The following is a 12,500-nucleotide window of genomic DNA, read 5'->3' as shown; positions in this document are numbered from 1 at the left end:
AATGATTTCAGTACAGATTACAAGAAAAAGTTCCATTTTGAAACCCACATTGGATGTCGGGTAAACATTTACCGTGTTACACTATACTTTTGATTATAATAACCCTATGAATTATTTGTTGTCACATATAATCAGCTGATTTGCAAATCGTTTGGATAGAAATGCCTCTGTATGAAATAAAAGTAGAAGTTGGACAATGTGTTCACCCCTGTCTTTGATACTGGGCAAATCGAATATTGATTTTGTATAAAAAGCACTGACAAACAAGGGTTTAAACCAACTTAAGCAGCTATAGCCAGAAAACAAGTACCATCATAGCCTAAAAAGGTGCAACGAGTGGAGAACAGGCTCCATTGTCAATTGCATAGCTTTGAGGTATGCATGACCAAATGTTTTGAAAATTTGAAAGCCCACAGTCATGATATCACCATGTAATGGATGCCAGATGCTGCTGGTGAAACTTTTACTTGTTTATAAAGCTGATCCTTTTGTCAAGAAGATAGTTGTGAAGTTGAAGTTAAAAAGATATGTGAGGATCTCTTACGTAGTCTATTTGTTATTTCGCCTTTTAATTAATTGATGCTTATAAAGAGAATAATTGCTTAAAATAACTTTATTTACATTAGATAGTATGATATGTAAAAGTGTTGTGCTAATTTGACATTATTAAGCTTGCTCATAAGAAAGAAGTCTCTTAGTGTCCCACCAGAAATTTATTGGTTTTCCACCAGAATTTGGTTATTAAAAAAATACATAAAAACTATAAGGAGGGATATGTATATATATATATATATATATATATATATATATATATATATATATATATATATATATATATATATATATATATGCCATCTTCCATGGAAAAAATTTGTCAAGTGATTTGTGAAATAATCATCTCTCTGGAAAGGAGAAAATGTTTATACTTATGCATTATATAGCCCAAATGTTACCAAGTCTCTCTGATTTCCAGAAATGGACCGTGAATATGAGCGTCGTCTATTGCGTCAACAGAATGGCCCGGTTAACTCTCCTGTTTCTCCCCTTTCCGTATGTCTTTGTCACATTCATTTGTACTGAATTTATATTGGAGTCATATTTTGTTTTAAAAGATTATAAGAAAAGTGATAATGATACTGATAAAAAAACTCATTCTGGCATGTGATTTATTATTTTATTTTATTTTATTTTTTTTTTTTGTAAGCTAAAACAATTGTTCCTCCTTTCAGCCTCGCCGACAGTTAACTTTTAATTCAGTCCAGTCACCTAGTAAAGACCGTACAGGCGACAGATTCATCCCCACACGAGCAGGGGCAAACTGGGACGTGAATTTTGCTCTTATTCAGGTATGTGTCATTTTGATTATTTATTCTGTTCAAGAGTTCAGGAAACTTACAGCATTGTCACATGGGGGAAATTACATGTACATTGCAGTGTCAGCTCACAAGTTTGTTTCATGTGCACGTTGATCACACTCAAAACAAATTGTATATTGCAGTTTGCTATATACTGTAATTCTATTGAATTTACATTATAATATAAACCTTCATGAATGAGAATGTCAGATAACACAAAATCTTAAATCTTGGAGTGGTGTGTTTCAAGATAATGGAATCCAGGCCCATTGCGGACGGGGGATATATTTGCTTGCCCAGTCTCCTGAATGGGTGTTATTTCAGAGCAAGGCAGCATCACGTAACATACTTTGACTTTACCCACTCTTTTAGTCACTCATTGTAAAGGTAGAGCCATTTTTCTATTTTAATTTTTGGTGTTTTACTGTATTTTGAGACTTACATATATGTCTTATCACAGGCTCTGTCAGCACTGTAGTTGTCTAAAATTGTAGTTTAGGGTCCATATCAGCTCATTATTTTCTTTATACTCTATATGATAGAAGTATAGCTGTTTTATGGGAGCACAAAAAAAAATAAAAAAATCATATTTATGTACTGTCATGAATACAAAACATATCAACAACAATGAAGATAACATGAAAAGGTAGGGAAGAGGAAGAACACTTGTGCTTATGACAGTGAGTGCCATAGTATAAGGCATCCTACTGGCACAGGGGCACATTGTAGATAGTAGGCATGGTTTGAGCCACCTTCCTCTTCTCGTTTTGCTTGCACATCTTTCATCTGCCGTACTTAGAGCAAGAGGTCGGCAACTTGCTATGTGCCATTGCTCTATAAATGTAGTGCTTGTTAGAGACCATGGATGGGTGCCATGCAAGGCTCTCTCTCCTGCTGATGCTAGAAGAAAGTGGTGCCATCTTGGTTTTGGATGTTAGGTGAAACCCATTTTGCTTAACCCATTGCTGACGGAGCGCCTAATGACCTAACTGGACGTCAAGGCGGGCGGTCTATGACACTAGCGGTACTAGCTAAAAATTAGAGAGACAGGGAAAGTTTTTTCTCCACCCTCCAGGTAGTGCAGACTAGCCCAAATAATATTTTTCCATAAATACATCTTAAAATGTGAGTTTAAGCTGACTTTAGAACCCTGTAACTCTGAAGCTAGCGCCACTACAGCCATAATGCTTTATGACTGTGTGTGCACTTCAACTGTGAGCAGATCCTGATGTCGCGTCATGTATGCATTGACACCCATATCTTAGGACTAATCGGTGCCGACATGTATGTCTTGACACCCTTACTTAATGGGTTATATTACTGCAATTATAGTAATTATGACTAATTGTCATCATCGTTCATTACTTAAAGCACAATAGAATAACACATTGATCAATAATCCCCGAACATCATGTACATCATGATGCCTGTCGTCAGGCCAGAGCTCCTACATCATTTATGTACATATGCAGTAAAACGGAGCCACAAGTAGTAATAGGTTACAAGGAGCTGGCTATCTTGGTTTTTATCTTGTTTTATATACGAAGATGTAGGGTGTTTCTATGGCAGTACCCAGGACTCTGTGACCTTGATATTTGCTGGTCTCACAACACAAATGTATCTTTGTTTTTCACAAAAGTATCTTTAGTTTTTGAAATACTAAGCATTCATAGATTTTTGTATCATTAATTTTATAAACTGCATCTTATATTACACTTGACAACTTTATTTGTTTAACCTGTTAACGGCAGGATGGTTTTGGCTATGCCTGGACATAAAGCAAAGGTATTTCCACATTCCTCTGCAGAGGTGGCAGTTTGCCGCTACACGCCCAATCACCTGGTGTGCCTGCTATACTAAAAGGCATGAGGTGATATCACGTCCCCAGCAGAAAGACTAGCTGGGCTATAACATGATATCACATTATCTGTTGTTAACCCATTGCGTACGGGTGTCATGACATACATGACATAGGAGCTTTGGCCTGACGACGGGCGTCATGCTGTACATGACGTTCGGGGATTTTGGATCACTGTGCTATTTTCATTTGCTATGAAAAAGGAATGGGTGATGATGGCTACTGCAGTCATAATTACTATAATTACTGTAATATCGTGCTAGCTTAACGTCCAAAACCTAGATGGCACCACTTTTTCCTAGCACCAGCAGGAAAGAGAGCCTTGAATGGCACCCATCCACGGTACCTAGCAAGCACTGTCTCTATAGAGCGATGGCACACACTAAGTTGATGAACCCTTGCTCTAAAGTGCCGCCCATGAAGGTTGTGCAGGCAGAACGAGAAGAGGAAGGTGACTCAATCCATACCCAGTGTCTAAAATGTGCTCCTGTGTCAATATGGATGCCTTTCACTGTGGCACTCACAGTCACAAGCTCAGGTTTCATTCCTCTTTCCTACCTCTTCTTGTTATCTTTATTGTAGGTGGTTATATGTTTCGTATTCATTCATGACAGCACAAAAATACGAAAAAATAAAGTTGCCTTTTGTCCTCCCATAAAACATCAATACTTCTATCACACTGAGTATAAAGAAAATAATGAGCTAATATGGATAATATACTACAATTTTAGTCAACTGCAGCACTGATAGAGCCTGTCATATGGCACATTTAAGTCTTCAAACTCAATAAAACACACAAAAAAATAAAACACAAAAACCGCTCTAGTTTTACAATGAATGACTGAAAGAGAGTGGGATGTTTCAAATTATATTGCTTCAAGCGGTCTCTCTCTAAAATAAAACCTATCCTGGAGGCTGAGTAAGCAAATTTATCTCCGTCTGCAATGGGTTAACTTTCATTATTAATAATTTATTACATAAGTATACCAGGGGAGGCATTGATGGGCCACCAAGGTCACTCTTTCCATCTTCCTCCCAACCCATGTAAATAACTTGTCACATGCCCATGGGGGAAGAGGTTAACTTGAGGTTTTGGCTATAAACTTGTAGAGGTTTTGGCTTAAAACTTGTCATATTCAGTAGCGACGTTTAAAATTTGGCGCGCGCCGGCAGCTCGGATACGGCGCGAGGAGTGTTTTCTACTGCTCGGAGTGAAGGGGTTAAGGGGTTAAACTTTCAAATTTTATTCACATTAAGTAGACCATGTAGCAGTTGCCTAGAATAAGCAAGTAACTTATTTTCAAAGTATTATATCATGTAAAAGTTTACTGAGAAAGAAATTCCCCTAGCTCTAGATGCAGACAGGATTAGATTTGCTTGCCGAATCCCCAGGAGTGGCACTAGTGCCACCTGTACAACACCTCAGATGGATTTTACTTCAGAGTGAAGAAACTTCACATATCATTTGCTGACCTTTTGTGCTTTTCCCCATTCACTTATTACAATACTAGAGCCATGTTTGTGTCTGTCATTTTTTGTTTTTTACTTTATTGTGAGACTTACTCGATAGGCTTTATCAATGTTGCAGTTATCTAAAGTTGTAGTATAGGGCCCATATCAACTCATTATGTTCTTTATACTTGGTGTGATAAAAGCATTGCAGTTTTATGGGAGGACAAAGAGCAACTTTATTTTCTTTGTATTCATGTACTTTCATAAACAAATACAAAAGAAATAACCATCCACAGCCAAAATTACATGAAGAGATAGGGAAGAAGAGTAAACCTGTGTTTAAGATTGTGAGTGCTACACTAAAGGCGCTGTCACACTACCACTTTTCCTTCAGTTTTCCAAAAATTGTTAATTTTTAAGCGAATTGTCGTTTTTCTAGTCAGACTATAATTCCAAGTTTCTGCGTGAAAATCTTTCCGTTGTCTTTTAAGCCAAGCGGACTCAAATTAAGAACTATAATTTAAAATGTTTATATATGTGGAAAATAATCAATTATAATATAATTCAGTGAATCTTATTTTTCTTATAAATATTAAAAAATTAACCCAATCCCGAGGGGCCCAGCGATAAGTGGAAACCCCCTACGCCGGGCCTATGCAATATTGCATCAGGAACGTCACACTGGTGCGTCACCCTGTCATCGGGCATTTAGCCATGTCACACGGGTGTGACGCACCGTCATCAAAGGGTTAACAAATGGAAATATGCAAATCTAAATTTTATTTCCATAAATAAAATTTGTTTTAAGTGCTCGATTTGATTGTTTACATCTGTCAGCCGCAGAGCGTGCCATTTTCCCTCTAGCTTTGAAACACCATGGACTGTGCCAATGCTCCTGCATGGACACATGCCCTTTGGAGGAGTATTTGATTTAGACCATTTTCTTGCATTTTGTTGTTATGCTCATCATCTGCTAAAACAAAGTTTACCATCGCCACATACTGTCGCTAGCTTGGCACCTTTGTTTACAACTGTGAGGCGAGTATCGCGTGACTGAACCGTTGGCTCCTGGCGATTAAATGCTAGTGTGGCTGCACACCTCTTAAAATTGACAATTTTTGAAAAATTGACAAAAGAAAAATGACGGAAAATATGCTAGTGTGATAGCGCCTTAAAGGCAGCCAGACTGGCACAGGGGCATATTGTAGACACTGGACATGTTCTGGGTCATCCTCCTCTTCTCACTCTGCTTGCATATCGTACATTACCAGTGCATTAGAGCAGAATGTCAGCACCTTGCTGTGTGTTGTCACTCTGAAGATAGTGCTTGACAGAGACTGTTAATTGGTGCCATTTGTCCCTGCTGGTGCTAGGAGAGAGTGGTGCTGTTTATTTTTGGGATTCTAGACTAAACCTTTTTTGCAGAATATTACAGCAATTATAGTAATTATAATTGCAATGGTCATCATCAGTCACTAAATAGTTATTACTCAAAGTACAATAAAGAAACCAAGAGATCCACTCTTCCCCAACATCAAAAATGCTGTGACAACTACTGTCATGTCTGTAATGGTTTAATAACAGAAAGTTATATATATATTCCTTGCTACTTTTTGTTCAAAGTAGCTTTTGCTGTGTACAAGAAATACAAAGCATGGAATAAAACTAGTGCATCTGAATATCCAGGTTAATAATTTTTGACACCCTAATCTCTCCCTTCAGGAAAACAACAAGGCTAATAATGAAGTGCGCAAAGGCCGCGAAGGTGGAGAGGGCAAGGACGGTGTTGCGTACACAACTCTTCTACGCAATGAACTTCTCGGCACAAACATTGAAGACTTGAGAGATGCGCCCGATGAGAGACGGGCACTCTCGCCAGTACAAAATCCTAATTTATATCATGTGAGTGCCAGATATTGGAATTGCCTTTTTTTTTTTTAGTCTGCATCCTTTTGCACTTTCCTCTTTCTTTGTTTTATTGTTCTCATTATTATCATTATTGCTTAGAATCAACAGTAATCTAAACTATTAAGAGAATATAAGATTAGGGCTTGATGACAATCCATTTGTTATAGATGTAGAGATTAGACCAAGTTGAGATATTGAATTACAGGCATTGATAACTTTTGGGCAGGAGAATGTTATGATGATAATCTTTCGGCTTCCAGTTTTCTCCACGCAAGAATCATCAGAGAGAAGATGCACTCTCCCCATATTCTTTGTCACCCGTGAGTGCCAAGAGCCAAAAATTATTACGGTCACCTAGAAAAGCTGCTAGAAAAATATCAAAGATACCATTTAAAGTAAGTCTTTTTCTGTCTTTTTTCTGAATAAGGTTAACAATAAATCTGAAATGCTGAATATGTCACTCCTTTTGATGATGATACTGGACAAAACGTAAGTACAAGAACTAAGAAACAGCTTGAAAATTGCCATTTCCAGTATTAAAAATTTATCTACATGATCCCTCCACCAGGTCTTAGATGCGCCAGAGTTGCAAGACGACTTTTACCTCAATCTCGTTGACTGGAGTTCCCAAAACGTCCTGTCTGTAGGTCTCGGTCATTGTGTCTATCTCTGGTCAGCTTACACCTCCCAGGTCACAAGACTGTGTGATCTCTCCCCCGATGGAGACTCCGTAACATCTGTGTCTTGGTCAGAAAGAGTGAGTTCTTGCAAAGGTTTTTTTTATCCCTTGATTTGATAATGTGGTTTAATGTGGCAATTGCCATCGGTGTGTGTGTGTGTGTGTGTGTATTCAAGAGAGGGATCACCACAATGTAGTTTAGCCCTATTTCTAGTAAATTATACTTTCACCTAATAAAAGAAACTGTTTTTACTCTTTAGGGTAGTCAGGTTGCAGTCGGCACACACAAAGGTCTGGTCCAGGTGTGGGATGTAGCCAGTAGTAAAAGAGTATGTGTGTTGAACGGTCACACAGCACGTGTTGGAGCTCTGGCGTGGAATGGCGATGTACTCTCCTCAGGCTCACGGGACAGACTTATTCTCCAGAGGGACGTGCGCACCCCGTGTATTATCCCTGACAGGAGATTAGCTGGACATAGACAGGAGGTAAGAAGAAAGGGTCTTTTGGGGGTGGGTGGTAATAATAAAATAATGATAACAAATTAGTTCAGTATATCCCTTTTTTTTCTGTCACTTTTTTTTTGTAGAATCAATAATTTTTTGGCATCTGAAGAAGTCAAAAGAACAGTAATGTCAGGCAAAATTTATAGTCTTTCTGCAGATACTCACTTTTTATAATAGCAATATTTCACCATCAAAAAATTAGAAGTAACAAAAACATTAATTATGTGTGATACAGGTGTGTGGACTAAAGTGGTCTCCAGACAGCCAGTACTTAGCCTCTGGTGGAAATGACAACAAGCTGTTTGTTTGGAACTTGCATTCCCTGACTCCAGTCCAGACGTACACAGACCACAATGCCGCAGTAAAGGGTAAGTATTTCTTACGTTTGCTCTTTGACAGTACAAGAAATGTTGAAGAAAATTATGAAAAGTTGATTGTAGCTCTTTCTTTCTCTTTTCACTTTTTTTTCTATCTTCTCTTTCTTCTCTCCTCTCCTGTCCTCTCTTTTCCTCACCTCTTGCTCTCCCTTTCCTTTCTTCTCCTCTTGTTTAAATTAGATTAATCCATTTTTAGGGGTTACATCCACAATTTGGCTATGAACTTGAAAACCTACCTGGATTTACTATCTGTTCATTTGAACTGTTTTTATCTGATCTATAATGGCACTGATCCAGATTATCCAACTTCTGAATATTAACTCAAGGCAAATCTTTCTATTACAGCCAAAATTCAAGATAGTTTTGATTTATCTTAACCCATTCCCGACGGGGGATTTCTAGCCTAGAATGTCCAAATGCCGGGGCTTTCGAATTATTAGGCCTAAATTAAATGAATAGCTGGCACAATACTGTGCCGCCCGGCAACTGGGCTTTTGAATGCGCGGTACACATGCTGTACCACCCGTCCTGTGTGGGTTAAACTGGAAGAACTTATACAGAAATGGCATTCACTTTTTACTTGAACTTCTGATGTGTTCACTGTCAGTGTTACCCACTTGTTCTTTCTATTAATGTCTCATTTCAATATAACAGCTATTGCATGGTCACCACACCACCATGGGTTGCTTGCCAGTGGAGGAGGAACAGCAGATCGTTGCATTAGGTTCTGGAACACCTTAACAGGCCAGCCGATGCAGAGTGTTGACACAGGCTCTCAAGTGTGCAATCTTGCATGGTCTAAACATGCATCTGAGCTGGTAAGTTATTTTTCCAAGGTATTTTTTTATTGGCCTCTTATAGGTATATTTTTCCCCTTTTTGAAGCAGACTTTTGAGGCGGACATATAATTTTTGCTAACTTTTTTCACATTGACATTAATTGTCCCCCACATGGCAGCTAAAACAATTTTTTTGTGAGTATAATGTAGAACAGATATCAAGCAAATATATTTCTTAAGTATACAAGCCTTTTCATTTTATCTTTTTAGGTATCGACACACGGTTACAGCCAAAACCAGATCCTGGTGTGGCGGTATCCCTCCTTAGCGCAGGTGGCCAAACTCACAGGCCACACCTACAGAGTGTTGTACCTGGCCATGTCACCTGACGGGGAGGCCATCGTTACAGGGGCAGGTGACGAGACCTTGCGTTTTTGGAATGTGTTCAGCAAGGCAAGATCTCAAAAGGTGAGACTGAATGTGGTTGTGTGATAATTGTTGGCTTGAATATGTTCAGAATATGCATTACATTTATATTATGCTAGAGAAAAAATAATAATTTGCCAAATATGGAGCCAAAGTTAGTGTTCCCAAATAATCTCATGATGCTAAGCAACACAGTCTCGATTTTCTTCCACTTTTTTCTTCTCTTCCACCTCATCTTCCTTCTTCTTAGTCGCATCATCACGCTCCTCCAGTTTTACTTGATCAATAAAACTCCTTTTCCTGCCAGTTGTTTAATTTTCACGTTCTTCCTCCCCAGGAGTCGAAATCTGCCCTGAATCTCTTCACATCATTACGATAAAGGGAAGTGGGAGACGAAGAGTGTGGTGTGAGTGTGGCGTGGTTTGTAAATAGGATTCGGCAATCGTGTATGTTTTGTATGGGCGTCTACAATTTTTTCCTTCTTTTTTTTTTTAATATATATATATATATATGTATATTTATCATATGTAGTATAATGTATATACTTTATGCATATAAATTGTCATCTGCTTGTCACTTAACATTTATTTTATATTATTCCATAAGTGAATGCTACATTTTCCCCCCTTCTGTCCAAGTATAATCATTTTGTTTGCCAATTATAATTTTTGGCCTGAATCAACCTATAAAGTTTCATTTCCAATATTTTAATACTTGCATTAATTGATTTTTATTATATATTTTTTTATATTTTATTTCTCTAGTTGTCTTTTTTCTCTGTAGCTGATTTCACTGCTCTTTGTTTTGTTTTGTTTTGTTTTTCTGGTTTGAAAGTGCTGTTTACAATGTTTGATGGTAGAGGCTATTTCTTTTCTTCTTCTTCTTCTCCTTCTCCTTTTCTTTTCCATCTTTTTTTTTTTTTTTTCGGGGGGTGGTTAATCAAGGTTCCAGTAATATGGATCAGAGAAAAAAAATTGTCAAGTCATTCATACTATGTTTGATGGTTAATGTAACTCTTTTGGGGTGTGCTTTTCTCTCAAATGGAAGATTCAGTGCTTGTCTATAGTGGGAAGGAGTCTAAGAGCTGCTTTAGAAAGTTTAATTACCGTGAGTTTTGTAAAATGCATGTTGACGTCAGCCATGTCAAGACAAAAAGAAAGGTCTCTTTAAGTACTCTCTATTGAGCCAGGCGTTTGAAGATGGGTCGTCACTGAGCCAATTGTTTGCACAGATGATGTGGTTTTCATGCAGTGATCATGAGTGGCAATAAGTAATTTAATGTTTGATTGCACAGATTTAACTCCCTTGGGAGGAGCTTCATGTGTTGCCTATATTCACCTCCTATCTTGAATTTCTTTTTTTCTTTTTTTCTTTTTTCTTTCTTTCTTTCTTTCTTTCTTTCTTTCTTTCTTTCTTTCTCAGAAGGACTTCTTAGTTGTTCAGGAAAAGTGTGGGAGAAAAGATAGGCCATGTGACAATGATTGATATTTATGTATAACAAAAGAAATATTGAAAATTGAAAAAATAAAAAATCTGGAGCTGCCAGATGATCTCGTCTGCTTTGAAAGACCTTGATATATTATGATCTTTTTCCTTCTTTTTGTTTCTCCTTTTTGTTTCTTCTTTTTCTTCTAAATGTCTTTAGGGGCCAATGCTGTTGATATTCTTTAAGGAATTCTGGTTCTATGGGATCGAAGGATGTACTGACAGTTTGACTTAGAAATGATATCCAACATTTTTATCAGTGTAAAGATATGATTTTTTATGTATATGAGCCAAAATTTATGTGTGCATAAGTCATATAAAGGAGAGAGATAAAACATGTGTGCACTTCATATTGTAGTGAAATTAATGTATTAACCTTATGGAAACTTGTAAGTTACTCTACTCTACTTAAAGCATAAAAAAAAAAAATGTTGCTTTACAGAATATATCTATATATGCATATACACACACAAGGTTGTTTACACCAATAACGAGTGTAATTCTATGTGTCCATGCAAATGTCTTGTTGAACCTCCATCGTAATAAGTTTCTCCCATTTGGTACCTGTTCACAGCATTCAAATGGCTTCAGGATCTTCCGCATCTCATTACGTGTACTGAAGTAGTCATGAGATTTTGTCAGTGTCATATATTTGTTGTTATTATTTTTATTATTAGTTTTATTCATTTTTTACATTTATGTTTATTTTATATTTCTTTAGTTGTTCTTTGTTTGTTTGTTTTCATTTTCTTTTTCATTGCCCCATAGATCATGAATATATTTGGCTTTTTCAAACTTTATATATTATTTAAATCTAAAAAAAATCACATTTTTACTGGTTCAGTGTACCTTTAGTCAAAAATCTTGAATATAATGATATTTAGAAAAATGTGTTTCATTTGATTACCTGCTGTAATTGTTATGTAGTTGTTTAAACTTTATAACTCCTTATATGTTAATAAGTTAGTTTACCATGAGAGAAACAGGTGTGTGTGTGTGTGTGTTTGTGCATTTGTCTGTGTGTAAAGCACTCGATACCCTGGTTGTGATCCAGTGGATAAACAGACAGATGTTCACGTGTCATAGTCTTTATTGTAGACTATGTTAAAAAACTAGGTTTCGGCCAAAGGCAGGAGGTCAGAGCTGTTCACTCTGCTTGTTCTCTTGTCTGTCTGTCTGATCTGATCTGCCTTGATCTCCGTTGGGTTCTTTCTGTGTCCTTAACCCGTTCACGACGGATGACGTGTTTTTTTGTCATACATGACGCAGGACCTCTTGCCTGACAATGGGCGTCATGGTGTTCAGGGATTCTGGATCACTATGTTATTTTATTGTACTATAAGTAATGAGAGAGAGCCTTGAATGGAACCCATCTACGGTCTCTAGCAAGCACTATCTCTGTAGAGTGATGGCACATCGCAAGTTCCTGACCTCTTGCTCTAAAGTACCGCAGATGAAAGATGTGCAGACCGAATGAGAGGAGGAAGGTGACTCACACCATGCCCAATGCATACAATGTGACCCTGTGCCAGTATGGATGCCTTTTATTGTGGCACTCACTGTCAAAAGCACAAGTTTCCTTCCTCTTCCCAACCTCTTCATTTTGGATGGTTACAAGTTTCGTATTTGTTCGTGACAGCACAGAAATACGAAAAAATAAAGTTGTTTTTTTGTCCCCC

At 37.5% G+C, this 12,500-nt stretch overlaps 1 protein-coding gene across 1 annotated transcript in view; it reads left to right on the top strand.

The window, feature by feature from the left end:
• Positions 1–11,710, top strand: part of fzr (fizzy and cell division cycle 20 related) — a 14,111-nt gene extending 2,401 nt beyond the window's left edge. The window contains exons 2-11 of the mRNA XM_043033945.2: positions 974–1,050; positions 1,230–1,346; positions 6,388–6,567; positions 6,834–6,968; positions 7,142–7,330; positions 7,513–7,737; positions 7,991–8,123; positions 8,787–8,950; positions 9,181–9,378; positions 9,674–11,710. Coding sequence (XP_042889879.1) covers positions 976–1,050; positions 1,230–1,346; positions 6,388–6,567; positions 6,834–6,968; positions 7,142–7,330; positions 7,513–7,737; positions 7,991–8,123; positions 8,787–8,950; positions 9,181–9,378; positions 9,674–9,715 — 1,458 coding nt within the window. The 5' untranslated portion in view covers positions 974–975 and the 3' untranslated portion in view covers positions 9,716–11,710. The remainder of the gene's footprint in view (positions 1–973; positions 1,051–1,229; positions 1,347–6,387; positions 6,568–6,833; positions 6,969–7,141; positions 7,331–7,512; positions 7,738–7,990; positions 8,124–8,786; positions 8,951–9,180; positions 9,379–9,673) is intronic.
• The last annotated feature ends 790 nt before the right edge of the window (positions 11,711–12,500 follow it).

The sequence above is a fragment of the Penaeus japonicus genome, unplaced genomic scaffold (genome assembly GCF_977035675.1).
Source record: "Penaeus japonicus unplaced genomic scaffold, GWHDUDI00000001_assembly GWHDUDI00000030, whole genome shotgun sequence".
Taxonomy (NCBI): Eukaryota; Metazoa; Arthropoda; class Malacostraca; order Decapoda; family Penaeidae; genus Penaeus; species Penaeus japonicus.
The sequence above is the reverse complement of the archived record's forward strand: the minus strand, read 5'-3'. Positions and strand labels throughout refer to the sequence as shown.